Source organism: Numenius arquata, chromosome 2 (genome assembly GCF_964106895.1).
Source record: "Numenius arquata chromosome 2, bNumArq3.hap1.1, whole genome shotgun sequence".
In the NCBI taxonomy this organism is placed as follows: Eukaryota; Metazoa; Chordata; class Aves; order Charadriiformes; family Scolopacidae; genus Numenius; species Numenius arquata.
The window spans coordinates 34,029,980-34,047,817 of NC_133577.1; the positions used below are offsets into that span (position 1 = coordinate 34,029,980).

General features: G+C 34.5%; 1 protein-coding gene across 1 annotated transcript in view; it reads left to right on the forward strand.

Annotated features, from left to right (window-relative positions):
- Positions 1–975: 975 nt before the first annotated feature.
- DNAH8 (dynein axonemal heavy chain 8) overlaps positions 976–17,838 on the forward strand; it is a 140,974-nt gene continuing 124,111 nt past the window's right edge. The window contains exons 1-11 of the mRNA XM_074168783.1: positions 976–1,263; positions 1,920–2,054; positions 5,409–5,493; positions 6,346–6,494; positions 7,864–8,053; positions 8,421–8,584; positions 9,568–9,744; positions 10,088–10,201; positions 12,792–12,899; positions 15,336–15,437; positions 16,994–17,140. Coding sequence (XP_074024884.1) covers positions 976–1,263; positions 1,920–2,054; positions 5,409–5,493; positions 6,346–6,494; positions 7,864–8,053; positions 8,421–8,584; positions 9,568–9,744; positions 10,088–10,201; positions 12,792–12,899; positions 15,336–15,437; positions 16,994–17,140 — 1,659 coding nt within the window. The remainder of the gene's footprint in view (positions 1,264–1,919; positions 2,055–5,408; positions 5,494–6,345; positions 6,495–7,863; positions 8,054–8,420; positions 8,585–9,567; positions 9,745–10,087; positions 10,202–12,791; positions 12,900–15,335; positions 15,438–16,993; positions 17,141–17,838) is intronic.

Consider the following 17,838-nt stretch of genomic DNA (forward strand, 5'->3'; position numbering starts at 1 on the left):
GGCAGCCAGCACATGCAAGTGGATGAGTATGCCCCATAATAGGAAAACGTGGAAAGAGGTTTTAGATGCTGCTTTGTAGCCCTGAATTACGGGTTTACGATTCAGAAACCAACCCTTGTCTAGGCTTATGTGTTAGTGGAGTAGAAAGGGAAAGAAAATTAAAAGTGCCACCTTTTTGTAACAGTCTACTGCTTAGCAGTCAGCCATGAATTTACTTTGTTTTGGGCCATTTTAGAAATCTTCAGCTAGGACAACTAACCTGCTAGTCCCTGGCCACCAGGAAATGGACTGAGAAATCCCTTCCCCCATTAAAGAGTAGCATCCGTTCCCTGTGAATTGCAGTGCTCCAGGGTTTAGGCACAGAATTAAAGAAAGCCTGACTTTCATTATGCTGATGATGTTTGATGCTAAATTAAATTTTTTCTACGGAAAAAATAGTACCCAACACCCTCCATCTTGCATTATTTCTGCAAACACTTACACAAGTTAAGAATATTATGCGAGGGGGGCATTTGTATACAAATCATGTGTGGGTGCTCATTTGAGCAATGGTTTAAGACCTATCATGGAAATGTGTGCAAGACTTTTTGTAAGCTCAGTTGCTGAATATGTGTATAACTTTTGCAAACTAAAATTTAAAGAAATCATGTATATTCTAAAACATTTATATTTCTCAGCAGATATTCAGTGAAAGTATTAATATTGTAAACATTTTATTTGTTATATGGAAAGATGTTCACTCCACAAAATGTAAACATATGGTAAATTATTTAAAAAAAGATCTTTCTGTAATCATCTTCAGCTTGACACATGTAACCTATCATAAAATGCCTGGGAAGTCAGTTTTGAGATGCTCTCATTTTTCATGTTTTTATTCCCTACCTTGCTTTTCCTTCCCATCTTCTTGAAAAGGTAGACTTGAAAAAATCTGGATTGTTATAAACACACCATTTTTTCCTTTTTCCAAATTTCAGAATGGAGGGAGTACAAGAAAATAATAATGAAAGTTCAAACAGTGGAGAAGAAGCTGGTCCCAGTGTTGCTGCTACAAATAGTGCTGGGCCTAATCTCACTGTAGAGAGTTCTGTGCCTGCTATTGTTTTACCAGAAGATGCTCTACCCAGATCTATTCACCATACTCGACGAATGACAAGTTATTCCTCTTCCCTAGACTCTTTTTCTATTGCAAGCCGAAAGTTGTCTAGGTTTTGCCGGAGTGCTAGTGGAGTTCTGTCCTTGCAAGAAGTTTTAAGAGAAAGACAGGTTTAGTATTCAACCTTAGGTCTTGAAATAGATTTAAGGATCTTTTCTCAGATAATTAAATTCAGTTTATATTAATTACTTACTTTTCTTTCTCCCCTCTCCCTCCCCCCCCCCCCCTTCTGTTTTGTTTATACTCAGTTCTTTTATTAAATTATTGCTGGTATAAAGCAAGTGGGTCTTTGTTTTCAATGTTTGCAGTATTTTAAGATTTTATTTTAAAGTAATAGAGGAAGGAAGCAGGAGGTATTGACTAAATAATTTACACTGAAGCAAAGCCATACCCAGCTTAGTTCCTGCAAATATTTACCCACTCTAGATGCTTTAGTTTTAAGCTCATGTTGTGACTTGCTTTTATTAGTATAAAAAATTGAAATACTGATTGTGAAAAATAAAACCAGTTAATATGGCACACACATATCTTAAAATCTAGCTGTAGTATATTTAATGTTTGCTTTTCCTTGGTATATCCTCAGAGTTGACTTTACATTTGTTCTTCTGTTAGCCTCTGAAAATTTAGATATTTTTAAATAGTCTTATATAAAGAATAGTCTTATAATACAACATGGTAGGTTTCAGCATTAGTTTCAAGTTAAGTAGCGGGTCATTGTTGTGATCACTGTGTATTTTTAGTTTGAAAGACATCTTTAATGTTTTAGGTTCGATATAAAGAAGCAAGAGAACGTCGAAGAGCAAAAATTGATGCTTCATATAAATACATATTTGAAGTTCTCAGTGTCAGGCTAGGTTTAGACTTAACAGCTTTGGAAGAAATGATTTTGGATGCCCCTTCGGTGAGTCTGTTCTATATGTTTGTTGACTTCAATTATTAGTCAAAATATATAGCAGATTACCCCTTTGATACGAAGTGTTATCCATAATTTTGATTGTTTCTGCCAGAAAATGCGATTAATAAGTCATGCAACTCATCTGAAATGATACCTGACTAAATCATTCAGCTTAGTTGCCCGGCAGATTTGCAAATATTCCTAAGGTTTTTGATTGTGGCTTTTTCATCTTTCTTATCTCAAGGAAAATGTAATTACTGCTGCTATTTTGACCCAAAGGATTCTTGTCACATCCACCAGTTCTAAGAAGTTTCATCCATCTCAGCCTGACACTATTATATTCTAAAAATGATAATTTTTATTTGTTAAGCAAGTCCTCACTGAAATGCCAAACCGCAAAATTTTGATACCGCAAAAGTATGTGTAACTTCATAGGAACATTTTGAAAATTAAGACTGTTATTTAGTAACCAGAGGGAAGATTAATCCTATATCATTTAATTATTGTGACTACATTTGGAAAGACCCATTAAATACCTTCAGGTGCTTTGTTTATTTTTGAATGCTTAAAAGATGAGATAAAGTGGGTTTGTAGAGTGAGTAGATCCCAAGCTGATGGAACTTCTGAAAGCTCAGTCATTCTTTGTGTCCTTAGTGCATGTCTTTCACAGTGTTTCAAAGTGATTGAACAAACAGGAGCAACAAGCTAAACTGTTCTTTTAGTAAAATATAAAAATTCAGTATGGCTGTGTGTGAAAAGATACAGCTCTTACCTTCTCTGTTTGCATGATGTTGTTTTTATCTGTTAGAGAGATTTGACTTAGTATTCAAAACTCAGCCAGATACTGTCTCCTTTGGTCAAACAAATCGATTGTTAGAACTTCAGCTGTTCAAGCCAAATTTAGACCCTATCCAAATTTGTTGTTTATTGTTTACTGATATTTATATATCATAAAATGTACTTAAACAGTCCTGGTTTTTCTTATGCTTATACAACATAGAGGTGCTTTTAGTGTTGTCAATCAACTAACATTTCCTCTTTCTTTTTTTTTAACAGTTCTTAAGTGGTATATAGTTTTAGATCATCCTGACTTGATGTAAAACTACTGTTCTATACTGAGTTTGACTAATTAAGACACTTGAGAACCTTTGGATTCTCAAGGCTTCCTTTTTTTTGGTTTTGTTTTGGGTTGGTTTTCTTTGCTGTCACCAGGACCATCTGAAAACTTTTTATGGTTGGAAATTTTCCAGTTTCTGGTTTTAGGCTATTCATAAATAGCTTGGGCTGCTGTGGCTGTGTCAACATTGTCCTTTAACAAACTGTCATTTACTAAATTTCCATATACATATGTCTTTGACATCCATGAACTAAGTTTTACCCTTTAAAGCCTTAGCCTGTATGTGTATTCACATAGGGAGTGTTTGTACCACATGGACTTGAACCAGAAGCTATTTGCAGAAGCGGTAGCCAGAGGGACAGCTCACGTCTTATGTCCTGTATAAAATCATACAGGCCCAAAAGTTACTGTTCGCCGCTGCCTTCGTCTCAAGTTGGATTACTTTTTGTAGTAGTGAATCTTTTTCTGTTTTTTGTCATTGCCCTTTCAGTACTTTACCAATTTTTCTTTTCTTCGACTATTTTGGCAGGGATTTTTTCTGTATTTTTCTCAGTTTTGACCCTGTTATTCACTAGTGCCTGTTAACCAAAGTGAAAGTTAATGCATTTCTAGAGCTGATTTGCTTTTACTTCTTTTATTTTTGGACAATGTTGTCTTCTCAAAAGAGTGGTTTAAATTCCGTCCACCTGGGTGTGATGCATTTTCCTGTCACTGTTCTGATTCAGATTTTAAATTTATTTTGGGGAAAAAAAATTATGCTTATAAGAAATCTACTCCATTTAGAACTGTATACTTTGTGCTTGAGCAGGTGATGCATCTCCAGACATACTTGCTAACTAAATTTCTGATTTTTTTTGATGGAGTGAAACAGAAGGTCTCACTTCTGAGGTTGAGCCCTTCAGTTGGACAATTTGAATGCTTAGTCACATCTTAAGTTAGTCATCCTTATGGATATTTACAGAGACTGTGAAAGAATCTGGATTTTGACCAGATCAGTCTGTTCTGATCTCCTTCAAACCTTCTTTCAGTGCTTTTCAGAGCTGTGTTCACTTCTGCTAAATCGCATATCCTGGTTTTACCAGGTCACAAAAAATTGCCTAGGGCAGTTTGAAAATTCAGATTTTGGAAACCCTAGCAATAATTTCAGGCAAGTTCTTCAGAGTGATGATCCATACACAAAGTGTTTGTTTCAAAGCTTTGCATCCTTACTATCCAAAGCACCTTGTATAATATGACAAAATCAAAGTGGCCGTCTAGACACCCATCGTGTTTTAGGATGGCTGGTTTATGGACAGGTACAGCAATTATGGGGCAGCATGGTCTCCTTCAGATGTGATCTCGTTGTCTGTGGGAGACTGGCTAGCTGAGAAGGGTCGCGTAGACATGATCCAGCTGGCCGAGCAAGAACTTGAGAAACATCGGATTCAGCCCCCGTAACTGCTGAGCTGGCAAGAACACCCTGTCCTTGACTGTAATTGTTGTATGATAACAGGGAGATTGCAGCTGCTCAGGCATGGGAAAAGAGGATGAAAGTAACTGTAAAGAAGGAACTAAGGGCGGGGTTGAAGTTTGGAGGACAGGCCAATCAGAAAGATGTATTGCAGAGTATGTATTAGCTAATTATAATGAAGCATAAAAGACAGCTGTACTATTCAATAAACGAAGCTTGCTGATCACTCATATTGAGTGTCCCTGTCTTCCCTCCGTCGCGACAGTTGTCCTTCCAGAAGTCAGCAAAATCTTTGTCGTCATGAAAAGGTTTTGGAGCCAATGTGTCCAATTCATGTCTCCGGAATAAAATCCTCATGTGTCATGTTACTCCTCTTACAAACGAAGCTTTTACGTTTAGGGCTAGAGTTACAATATCAGGGTATGTTAAGTCATGCACATCTGCTGTGTATGTTTCTAAGCCTCTTATGACCAGTTACTTCCAGATGATACTTTAGACTTGCAGATCTCTGTGAGTGACATTATATCCTCTAGTGTCTCTGCATTTCTGGACAAGATCATAAACATTTCATATACAGTTATCAGGAGCTAGGCCACCTGTGTGTGCAGGTTCAGTACTTGAAGGCAATATTTGAAATATCTGTTACGTTGTTCTGTAACTCCTCACAATATTTGAGGAAAAACATTACATGCCACCAAAACTTTAAACAGTGGCATGGTCAAATTATTTTTGCATCTCTTAAAGGCACAGAAAAATATTTTGAGTAACAAGTATTCACTTTTTGATTTAACAGCTGGAAGCCTTTGATTCTTTTTTTGCCAAGGGAGGAAGTAAAGCATTGAAAATTTTCTATCAAGAAGGAGAAGCACCAGGAATAGGTAAATTTTTAGTAATATTAATACAGGCAGATGTAATAGTGGCTTCTATTGTTAATTTTGTTTAATCTTTCCCAGAGTAAATTTTTTACATAGTCATAGTTTTGCAGGCTTTTGCTATAAGGACTGAAAATTCATATTTTAAATGCTTACTTCAAGTCAAATTGTTTAGAAAAAGTCAGTCAATTTTAGCCATTCTTGGAAGGAAGGCTACAAAAAGATAAATTATTCTGAAATCTTAAGTTGGTTGCAGCTTTTTCTTACAGGAGTTATACCCTCAGCTCGTTAGAAAGCACTTTCATAAAACCTGTCTGAATTTGCTTTTATTATAAATATTTGAAATTTTTTTTTTCATATGCTCGGTAGAGAATTAGAATTTAATGTCTAAAATCCCTGATGATTCTCTAAGCACTCAACATGCTGTTCCCTTGCCTATTTATATGAAACAATCAATTTGCATAGGATTGTATTGATAGAGGACCTGATGGTATCTCATATTCTCTATTTTCTCATTTAGGCGTGACATTTTGTTTGATAGGGTGAATGTGAATATACAAAGAAAGTACCTCAGTCACAAGCAAGTTAACCCAGAATGATGGGGTTAATTCCCCAGCAAATTCCCTTTTCAGTGCAGTACAATGCACCAAAATTGCTTTGTAAGATGTATGTTATATGTTTGATGTAGGTATTTAATTGTGTGGTTAATTACAGCCATGAATTCTGCTGGGTTTGACTCTCTTACAAAAGAAGAAAATAAATTATTTTTATGTTGAATTTTATTTTCCTATTTTAATTTTAAGTGTTTTATAATATCCTTACTTTTAAAATTAGTGACACCTATGAAATTCTTTTCAGAATGTGGTCGGACAATTCCAGGAGTTGCAAAAGGAAGTAAAATGATGCAATTCTATGTGGACAATGCACCAGACAAATTCATAGGACAATGCTTATTTTTTGTTCGTTGTAAGAATGACAGCCCTATAAATGCAAAAACTATACATGAGGTATTCTCTCATATATTTTTAAAAACTAAAAGCTTTAAAAGTAGCTATTTTTGTTCCATTATTTGTTTCACTATCGTCACATAACTAAAGTTACTTGTAACTGCGTTTTTTTAATGTTAAGCTATAGCATGCTTTTTGCTCTCCTATTTGGGTAGACAATGAATAGCTGTATTATCTCAGCAAATACTCAGGATATCTTGTGAATTAAGTGTCTGACAGGACTTTTGTCAAAAAAATCAGCATTTAGATTAATTTCTCATTCTCCTTGCTGTTTTTGAGGAGGTTAAAGCCACTAAATACATTTTAGATGTGACCAAAATCTCTAAACTAGAAGGACTCACTGAGGAGAGTTTATTGCAAATACCAGGATAGGAAAAGTTTAATTGTGCTTCTCTTTTATGTGTCTTTGAATGTGTGAAATACACATTTATCCTATGTAAATTATGTAGCATGAGTTTTTCTGCTTTACAAGACAAATTCTTAGATACATGTGGGCTTTATTTCTGTTTCTCTTAGCTACACATCTTAATACTGAAGCAGTGCTTAAGGGACTGTTAATTAATAAGAGTCAGTCCTATATATGTATCTACTGATTAATATGATTTCAAATTTTTCAGACAGAAAATCCATTATTAATTTATATATTTTATACATTAAAAATGTTTAATTCCTTTTGGGAGCTGAGAAAGTGAAGGGGGAAAAGCACTACTAGAAGTAAGAGACAAGATCTGTCTTTATCAGAAGTCTCAACATTAGTCATAAATATTACTTTTACATCAAATTCTTTAATAAAGTGATGAGAAAAGGAAACATGTTCTAGGAAGTTTATTACATGAAGTATGTAAATATTTGCTGATTTGAAGGACATTTAAAATATTGGAATATTAAAAATAGTCAAAACTTGTATTGTTATGGAGACTAGACAAAAATTTTATCTGATTCTAAGTAATATACATTCAGTCAGGTAATTGCTTCTAATATAATTTCAGAGCATTTTTGCTACTTGCATTTCAGTACTTAATACCTAATTGTAGATGCGGACATTTAGAATATTTTTAATTGTTATGTACTATTAAACAATTTCCAAACTTTCTGTATGTTAGGGAAATAACTGAAATTGCAAAAATATAACCTGGCAGCCATTTAAAACTGTATTAAATCATTATTGACTTTCCTTTTTAAAAAAAAAACAAACATACATATCTTATGGTCACATTGTAGATATTGGTATTTTGTAAGGATTTTGTCTTCTTAAATTAAAGTTTTCATTGGCAAATTGGAATGCCTTTATAAAAAAATACACCAATTTTATAAAACTGTTTCCAGTCTAAGTTACTGCATTACTAACAATCACTGTGTTACAATGCAGGATATATTCTTTGGTGTTTTGGATGCCAATGAAGGACTCCTACATGGTGTTAGGAATATGATAGAAAAGATTTTTCTCCCAGCTGTCCTCGCAACAAGTAATTGGGGTGCTTTAAGTCAGACCAAACAGGATACAAAAGACAAACAGAATTTCATGGAAACAATTAACAGATACCTTTCATTTTTAGAAGGTAAGCATTACATTTATGAAGTAATCAAATGAGAGGAATTCTACTTAAGAATTTCCATGTAAAGGCAGTAGCACATAAGTAAGGAACTTTTCACCTTCTGCAAGGAAAAATAAAATGATCAATTCCTTGCATAATAAATACATGAGTAGATTATTTACCTAAGAAAATATTGTAGTGATATGTTACTTTTAAGGAGGAACACTGGATTTAAAATAAGATTTTTCTGTTTTATGTAAGTGCAGTAAAATGACTATTGTATTGAAACAACAGTGATTTCAGACATATATTCCCAAACTTACACTAGTAGAAATAAATTTTAGAGTCATAATTGTTTCTGTTTTATAATTGCTTTTTTTATTTTTTTCAGGGGCTATAATAAGCATTGAAGGAACTGTTGAGTTGAAAAAAATAGATTACATTAATTTTTCTAAACTCCAGTCCTTTGAGAAAGTAGCTGCAGCGGCTGATAATCCTGACATGGTTCACCAGCTAGAGGAAGTACTTATGATATGGTATAGACAAATTGAACAGGTAAGTCTTTGGTTTATCACATTGATCCAGTATGAGTATGGATAGATATTTATTAATGATATATGAGACTTGCCTGAAGTTAGCTGAAGGTTTTAGCTGCATTTCCACCTGAATAGGACAAGTGCTTCACTTCTATGTGCAAGTGAAGTTAAGTAGGTAGTCCTTATCCCTAGGAATTTACAATCTAGCAAGAGTAAGAGTCTCTAAACAGTTAATGCACAAATAGTAAGAAGGCAAGGACAGAAGGATGCAGGACTAATAATATCAGTGAGGACCACATTATATATATATATATATAGTTTAGGTATACTGTATACATCACCTGTTAAGTTTCTGCTACCATTCATGGTATGAGATACTACTCTTAGAAAGATCTTTGACCAGGCCCAGTAGGGCATTTTTGATCCTCTGTAAATCTTATATGGTAAGGTCTCAGTTACCCAAGAAATTTCCATGATAAAGCACAGCCCTCTTTGTCAAAATAAAGAATCTGGCTAGACTGGGACAGATTCAATTTATAAGGACTCCTATGTTTCGTGTGTTTAGCTCCTGAGAATAACAATTTAAAAAGAGCTGACTGTGTGTTTATCAACATAAAATGAGTATATTTATGATTTTACATCTGATATTTAATGTTTTTATTAAAATAATTCTTCAAGTTTTTTACAACTGAAGTTCCATTTAGTGCATTTCAATATGTGGATTCTGATTAAAGGAGAAAAAGGGTATATGCTGAGATTCACCTAGTTTATGACAGCAATTGAACATGTGTATATATATATATATATTAGTTGCCTTCGTTTGAGTTTAAGAATATGATTAACTTCAATTCGGAATCAATTTCCTATGTCAATTACTGCAGGATTGTTCCTTTTTGAGTTAGTATCTTCAGAGTGTTTGTTCTCTTTATAATTTGCTTATTCTCCATAGTAGACTTTTTTAGGGTTTGGTTTTTGTTTTTTTTTTTTCCAAATTCCTTGCAGGTTCTGATTGAGAGTAAGCAGATGAGGAAAGAAGCTGATGATTCAGGTCCACTGACTGAACTAGAGCACTGGAAATGTATGTCTGCTAAATTTAATTTTATTATCGAGCAGATTAAAGGACCAAGCTGCAAAGCTGTCATTAATGTTCTGAACGTTGGACATTCTAAAGTACTAAAGGTAATTCCTTTTTTTCTTTTTTTTGGTTGTTTTTTACTATGGTAGACAAAGCTTAAGACTTTTTTTTTTTTTTTTTTTCATGGCATCTAAGAGATTTCCCAAGGAGAATTAAGAGAGGAAAATTTAGATACAATGCTGGTATGCTTAATATATTAAGAGAAATAACAAGAGGTTTTTAGAGATACAGACAAAAATTATCGTAAATGAAAATAACTTTTATTGCCTGCTTTGAAAATGCCTTTTAAAAATTAATTTACCAACATTTACTTCCCACAAATCAGTGCAAGTTAAAGAAATAGTTCTCTGTGTATGAAGTTTTTTTACAGTACTGTTTTCCCTCTAGATATGGCAGGAGTTAGATGCCAGAATCACAGATGCAGCAAATGAAGCGAAAGATAATGTGAAATACTTACGCACACTTAAAAAAGTTTGTCAGCCACTTTACAACTATGATCTTGTAAGTATGCCTTTCATCATTCTTTAAACATAGTTCAGGTATTTACATAGAATGCCCAGGGCAAAAGAAACCATTGTATTTGCTTAAAAGTAATTTTTTCTAATTTACTTTTCTTTTTTTTCTGTTTTTTTTTCTAAATGCCTGTCAAGCTAAATGTCAAAGCATTGGTTTATCCTATATTACATAAAATATAATATTTTAAAATATGTATTTTATCAATAAACATAAAACATATGATTTCCTAGTAAGTCAGTCCTGCTGCCAATATTATCTTTAAAATGAGCTAAAATGGTTACATATTTTATAATAGAAAATACTCAAAATATGTCTTTCATTATTCATTGACATATATGGAATTTTCAATTACACAGCTGTAACCAAAATTTCAGTTATATAGAGAATAATGAAACCTAGTAAGGTCCTAAATGGGCAAATTAATATTTTGATATTGAAAACAGTATTAGCTGCTTCTGTTTGCAGAAGTACCAGCTAGTCAGAATTTAAATAATTGGTTGTCCATGTAGGCTAGTTCAAGGTAACAGTTATTAGGTTTAATATTAACTACTAATTATTATAACAGGTATATGTTTCTGTCCTGGGTTGAGTGACACAGGACTAACTTTTCTTCTAATGCTGGGGAAAATTGCACTTCTAGAAGACTCTAGTGTCTGAATTTGTGAAAATATTTACTTTATAGCCAGTTAGGCTGTGTGGGATTCAAGGTCTCAGTGTTTTCGAGCCTTGCCCGGTGCAGGGATGAGGAGGAGCAAGGCCTTGGCATTTGACCCAAACTGGCAAACAGGATTATTTCATACCATGAATCTCACATTCAATATAAATTAGAAAAGTTTGCTGCATAGTTCTCTCTTCCTTGATGATGATGATCCTGAGAACTCCTTGCCCGGGTGCCAGAACCCTGAGCCTTTTCCTTCTTCCTGAAGCCGTAGCTCTCGCATTTTCTGACTTTTGCTGTCCACTGCTGGGAGTGCACAGCTTCCTACTGATAGAATTGGCTGAGTATAATTCTTGTATATCTTATATGAGTATCAGGATTAGTTGGTTCTTTAGTATTTTTGTTAATTATTTAGTCTTATCCTATTAAATCTATTTATATTTCAATCCTTGTGTTTCTTTGTGTTCCCCAATTCCCATTTCTGTGTGGGGAGGGGTTATCGGGTGATAGAATAATTGTCAAAACAATAAATAAATTGTTACAGGTTTTCTCAAACCATAACAGTTTCTAACAGTTGTTGCAAAATGGGGTGGAAGGAGGAAATACCCTAGCAAAAATTGCGTGTTCTGCTTTGTTTTTTAGTCCTCCTTGGTTTGGTCCTACCTGCCTCCTGTCCTCTGTCGGGAAGCGTTGCATTTCTTTTGAATTGCTGGCAACTTAGGATCCTTCTTCAAAGTTTTAACTGAGCGAAGTAAAAAGTCTGTGATAATATATTATATAGAACTGATGCTGCATGAAATAGTAGAAGAGAGGAGTACGATAAACAGCCTCTTAGTAACACTGTTTATCTTCAGCTCTTCAGAGCATCACTAGAGGGTGCCAGGTGTCAAGCCATAATAACAAGCTGCTTCATACGAGTTATTAAGATAAAATTCTTTTTATCTTAAAGTCAAACATTTGTGGGTGGGAACCCATTAAAGAGTTCATCTTTTACTAATGCAGGATCATTAACTATAGTACTTTGTTTAACCTGGAACAATTTGGATAAATACAAATTTCCGTTTCATTTTTTTGGAACATTGATCAAGATAATTTAGGTAGGATTTTCTGTTGTATTCAACTTAAAAATAATTACATCCAAGCTAAATGTATCCTGTTTTTAAAAGAACTACATTCTGGATTAAGTTGGATTTAATATCTGATATTTAAAAGTATTTTAAAAATTAGTGAATTAGGAATGGAGTACATGCAGATTTAATGTAATATTTATTGTGTGCATAAAATATAGTGTATGCAGTATCACACATAGTCACATTTGTAGCTGAAGTGGCTTACTATATGAAAATTTAGACTGAGCATTTAACTCGGGGCTTTGAATCAGAGAAATCTCTATGTAGTCCAATATTCAGGGTTTTATTTTTTGTCAAGGATTAAAAAAGAAAAACAGTAGACTCAGAATCTCCCGATTCTATTTTGTGTGTGTGGGTGGGGAAGGAGGGTGATGACAAACAACCTGTGGACACTGAGGGTTGTTTTTGTACCATGTAGCCTTTCTTTCACACTCTTCTGCCAAATGCAAATGCCTGCTATGTCTACCCACAGTATTAAGTTGTCCACTTTGAGTTTAAAGGCCAAAGTTAATTCCAGGAGCTTGGCTTCTCTGTTGAGGACTGACAGTCACAATTACTTTTTCTTGATGTTCTGAATTGCAACTCTGATAAGTCCCTGATAATGTTAATTTTTTTTTTTATTTTATTTTATTTTTTTTTAACAAGAAACCTTTTGGTAAGATGCCATGGCATTTCAAAGATTGCTTCATATGATTTAGGGAAAACTGTAATTTAGAAGTTGTCAATAGAATAGAAATATAGTTGCTAAGAATAGAAAGTAAATTTTTTCTCAAAACTCTGCTTTAAGGTATCAATGACACATGGAATACCAAACTTGATAAATGCTATACGAATGATTCACAGTGCTTCAAGATATTACAATACTTCTGAGAGAATGACATCATTGTTTATAAAGGTAAATATATTAAGTTTAATACTCATTGTAAAAATTATGGCTTCAGAAAAAAACCCCTCATTTTGTTTAACTAGGTAGGACATTTGTTAAGAAATAGCAATAAAGAGTGGGTGTCTGCACAGGAAAGGAAGATAAGTCTTGATCAAGAGAGGATTGAACTGGGATTAGAGACTTGTCTTCTGGAAGGAACTTTGTTGTTATTCTTGCTTTAGCAAGTTTTTTTTTGTTTGTTTGTTTTATCTTCTTGATTAATCTCCTGATCTGAATTAATCTGCTCACTTGTTTCCTAAATCACTGAATCCACAAAGAGTCTTTTATTATCAGCCTTGAAGACCTAATAAGACAGATGACCATCAGTCTGACTGGGATGTTCCTCCAAAACATACAAAAGACAAAAAGTTCCTGTTTTCAAAACAAGTCATACTTGAAAAGTTAATTGAATCTCAGGTCATAAACTTTGCCACCTTAAACAGAAAATTAAGACCAGCTATTATACCGATGTCTTTTGTGGAATCTAGGTATTCACTGAAGAAAATTATGATTTGTGTAATGGTTTTAGAACAAGGAAATCCTTCATACACACCTCCAGTAAGCATATAGGGGATATTCATAGTATACCCTCATTACACCACTTTTTTGTTAGGTTTTTTTTTTTTTTTTTAGTACACCCCAGGTTTTAGTGTAAAGTTTTATTACAATTCAATTTGAACTAGGGTATTTAGAAATATTTGCATTTTTGAGGCTATTTTTATCCATAGCTGGAGCCATTTTGCATACATCAGATGTTAGGTATGCATTATGTAGCAAAGTTTATATTGCCTGTTATATAATTGGTTTTTATATGTGTGTGTATTGACACTTGCTAGTGTCTATTATTTCATGGTGTAAAGCATTGAGCACTTCACTACAGAGGCTAATAACAAACTGATTACGTGAAGCTGTGCTAAGAAGTAGCAAGGAAAAAGCTCTATTTTAATCCAGTGGCTTACAGTCTTCCTTACTGTTTCCTTCCATTTAAAGATCATCAGAGATGACATTGGAGATCTGTCCTGGTTTGAGCAACACAGGATTAATTTATCGTTCAATAATTTCACTTTTCAGTAAGGTCTCTTCTAACGCTTGGGACAACTGCATTTTTAGAAGTCTCTAGTGTCTGAATTTGTGAAAATATTTATTTTATAGCCAGCCATGGTATGTGGGTTTCAAGGTTTCGGTGTTTTTGAGCGAGCCAGGTGAGGGGATGAGGAGGAGCAAGACCCAGGCACTTGACCCAAGCTGGCAAACAGAATTATTTCATACGATGAACCATCAGTATAAATTAGAAAGTTTTCTGAGGAGTTTTTCCTAATCTATGATGGCTGTGATCCTGAGAACTGCTTGCCCCGGTGCTGGACTCCTGAGCCCTTCCCTTCTTCTGGAAGCCATAGCTCTCGCAGTGTCTGACATTTGCTGTCCACTGCTGGGATTGCACAGCTTCCTACTGATAGAATTGGCTGAGTATAATCCCTGTGTATTTTGTATTGGTGTCAGGATCAATATTGGTTCTTTAATATTATTAATGTTGTTTATTTAATCTTAGTCTATTAAATCTGTTTCTATTTAAACCCTCGGGTTTCCTTGGTTTTTTCCGATTCCCCTTCCTGGCTGGCGAGGGGTTGTCAGGTGATAGAATGATTGTCTAAATGACAATAAATTGTGGGTTCCTCAAACCATACCAATGTCCTATCTACAACTTCAGCAGTCGTTGTGTTACAGTGTGAGGCTGCCCTTGGTGTGGCAGTTTTCAGTCTTTATTCAGTTAGGGGTTGTTAAGACTTGTTTACAGTATTCTCGTGTCAGGAAAACTGTTTTGAATCATTCACATTATTTAACAGGTGAAAAAGATTAGCCACCTGTGGCTGTTCTCTGAGATATGTTTTCTATATCTGCATTCACTCCCATGCTCCTCTGTCTCTTTCTGTCATTACAAACTTCGGATTTTTGTGGTTGAGAAGTAGAAAAATGTTCTCTCCTTTTAATAACCATGGGACACCAAGGTAAAGACATACTGCTAGGATAGACATTTTTTTAATGGCAGTTTTTAAATAAGGATGCACACACTAGAAAGTGTAAAGATGACAACAAAAGACTAGTTATTTAAATATAACTTCTCTTTGTTCTTGAGTTATAGTTGGTGACATTCTGTGTTTATGCATATGTATTGTTGGACTTGTAGGACGTACAAATACTTCCTGAGACTTAAATACACTTCTGGGAGTGTTTTAAGACTTTTATAAGGTATTTTTCATGTATTTAGCCACTATTATTCCCACAGGTGAAATTTATCCAAACTCTGATAGTACTAATACACGCATGTGGGAATTTTGTTAGGTATTAAGAAACAGGCAAATTTCCTTATAAGCTAGAGACCTACTTGTTATCGTTTGTCTGCGCTAGGTTACAAATCAAATGGTCACAACGTGTAGAGCATATATTACGGATGGTGGCTTGTCTCGTGTCTGGGAGCAGGAGGCATCAACAGTCATTGGAAAAATTAAGGTTCGTGTTTTGGTATTTTATTATTTACCTATCAAACCTATTGATTACCTATTGATATGCACAAGGAAGTCCATATCAATATGTATCAAGTACTTCACACCTCTTTACTGTTTTATTTCATGATGATTTGAGTGTTTTCCCATTTCTTAGCCCACTGGCATTTGTTGAAAGTAGAGTGGCCTCATTTATATCAGGGTGGTCCTGTAATGACCTTGGAATAGGCATCTTCACCATATGTGTGACGGAGGAATTTTGTCATCCTGCATACCCGAAAGAGGCAAAAATGAGGATTATCTGATATAGTACCATCTTCCTCTACCATGGGGAACCTGGTATTTGAATAGACCCCCACTTTGTTACACTAGCTCCTTCCAATACCAGACTTCCTTGGCGCACCATGAAAGTTCAGTGCTAAGAGAGTCTTCATCTTTTTCAACTGATGGTAACATATTAAGAACTAATTAAGCATATGCAATAATGCCATGGCAAAATACATCCAGCTGCAGGGTTACTGGTTGCCAATACTGACTTTATTTCCATCTTCTCCTTTATCAGACCTCAGCTACTGACTTCCTACCTTGCCCTGAAAGGCGCAGGATTTCATAGTCCTTTAAAAATTAGGTCCAGAGGTACAAAAGAAAATGTATTGAATGTATCTCTCCTGATCTGATAGGGTGATATGATTCTAATAATTCATCTGTTTCATTGAAGTCATCTTGTGACTGTTTTATAGCTGACAAGCTCTCATTATTCTATGAGAGAAATATAAGCTCAGTTTCTAATCATGGTGATCAGTCTTCATCCTACTATCTGTATATTCTTGAAGATCTGAACATTGCTTTCAATGAGGACCTTTCTTCATTTCCTGTAATTCATAGCCAATTGTTACATATACCTATATATTCAGACAGTCTGGTGACTGCCAGTATATTGTGATAAAATCTGCTTTCCATTTTCCAAGAAATGACAGAAGATTTTGTATTCAAATAATTATAGACTTTACATTTCTCACCGGTCATTATTTTTACATCTGATAAGGTCTTAGTATTTTAAGTAAATAATTGACTGAGAAAGATGGATTATTTTTCAATCTCACTTTAACTCAGACTTGTCAGCACATTAGTTTGTATACCCAATTTACTTTAAGTCTACTGGGAGTTCCAAATGGACTACTCTGTTATGCCATACTCCATCCTTACCCAGAGGACAGTCTGACCATTATTAATTAAGCTAATTGTTTTACTTAATATTCAAATGTCTTCTTTAGAGCAGGAGTCATCACTTGCTCTTTGCTGGCCTCTACTTTCTCCTTCTGTTTTGGTGACTCATTTCCCAGTGTTAAGTCTTTCACTGTACTGTACTGTTGTATGTTCATATGATGCAAATATTTGCTACACATACTGAAAGAAAAACACTGTATGTAAGTCATTACTGTCTGACTGAAACTAGATTCAGTGATAATTAACCACTTTGGAATGACAGTAGGTTTGAGTTCTCCAGTCTCTCACCCCTAAGCATAGCATAATGAGCACGGTATTTATTCCTTCCCTTTTTAGGACTGCATGTTTCTGTTGAAAGAATATCAGAAATGCTTTCATGAAACAAAGCAAGAGATTTTGGAAACTCTAGGAGAAAAGTCATTTGAAGTATCAGAAATGTACATTTTTGGAAAATCTGAAGCTTTTTGTAGGAGATTAGAAAAAGTGAGTATACTGTGTGCTGTTATTATCAGTAGAGAAGAAGGGCTTCTCCAAAGAACAATTTACAGGGTGGACACTTGTCAACATACATGCTCTTAATCATTCTGTGAAGGAGTTTGCAACTCTTTATTGAGAAAAATTAGGCACTTCCACAGAGTAAGTCATCCCAATACTTCAGGCAATTACCTCACAATGTCCTTCTGAATTTTTCAATTTATCTCTATTAGTGTGGAGAGAAATAAACTATTTGATCTAGTCTTAGGTCATTATTTTAGGAGGTTTAAAATAACACATGTTTGCTTTTTTGAACAGTGTTCTAAGGCATTAAAAACACCAGTTACTGCCAAACACAGTTCTTCAGATGATTCTGCTGCTTGGTGTGGTCTTAACATTTATCTTGCTAACCTGATGAAAGGATTTTAAACCAGCACTCATAGAGTTTGTGTGGAAAAGATAATAGGTTCTCCTTGCCGCAGAATAAGGTCAGACAAGGGATAAGAGGATAATGGGGCAGTCATCCCAGGGTAGAAATTCTGTGAGTCTCCGGTGTTTTTCCTTATCATGCAATATATATACTGCATGGTTGGTATTCTTATTCTGTGAAATCTCTTTGTGTAATCAGTATGCGTATGTCATGTTTTAACTCTTTTTCCATATTGAATCTAACAGTCAAATATAAAAAAGAAACCTTTTACCATCAA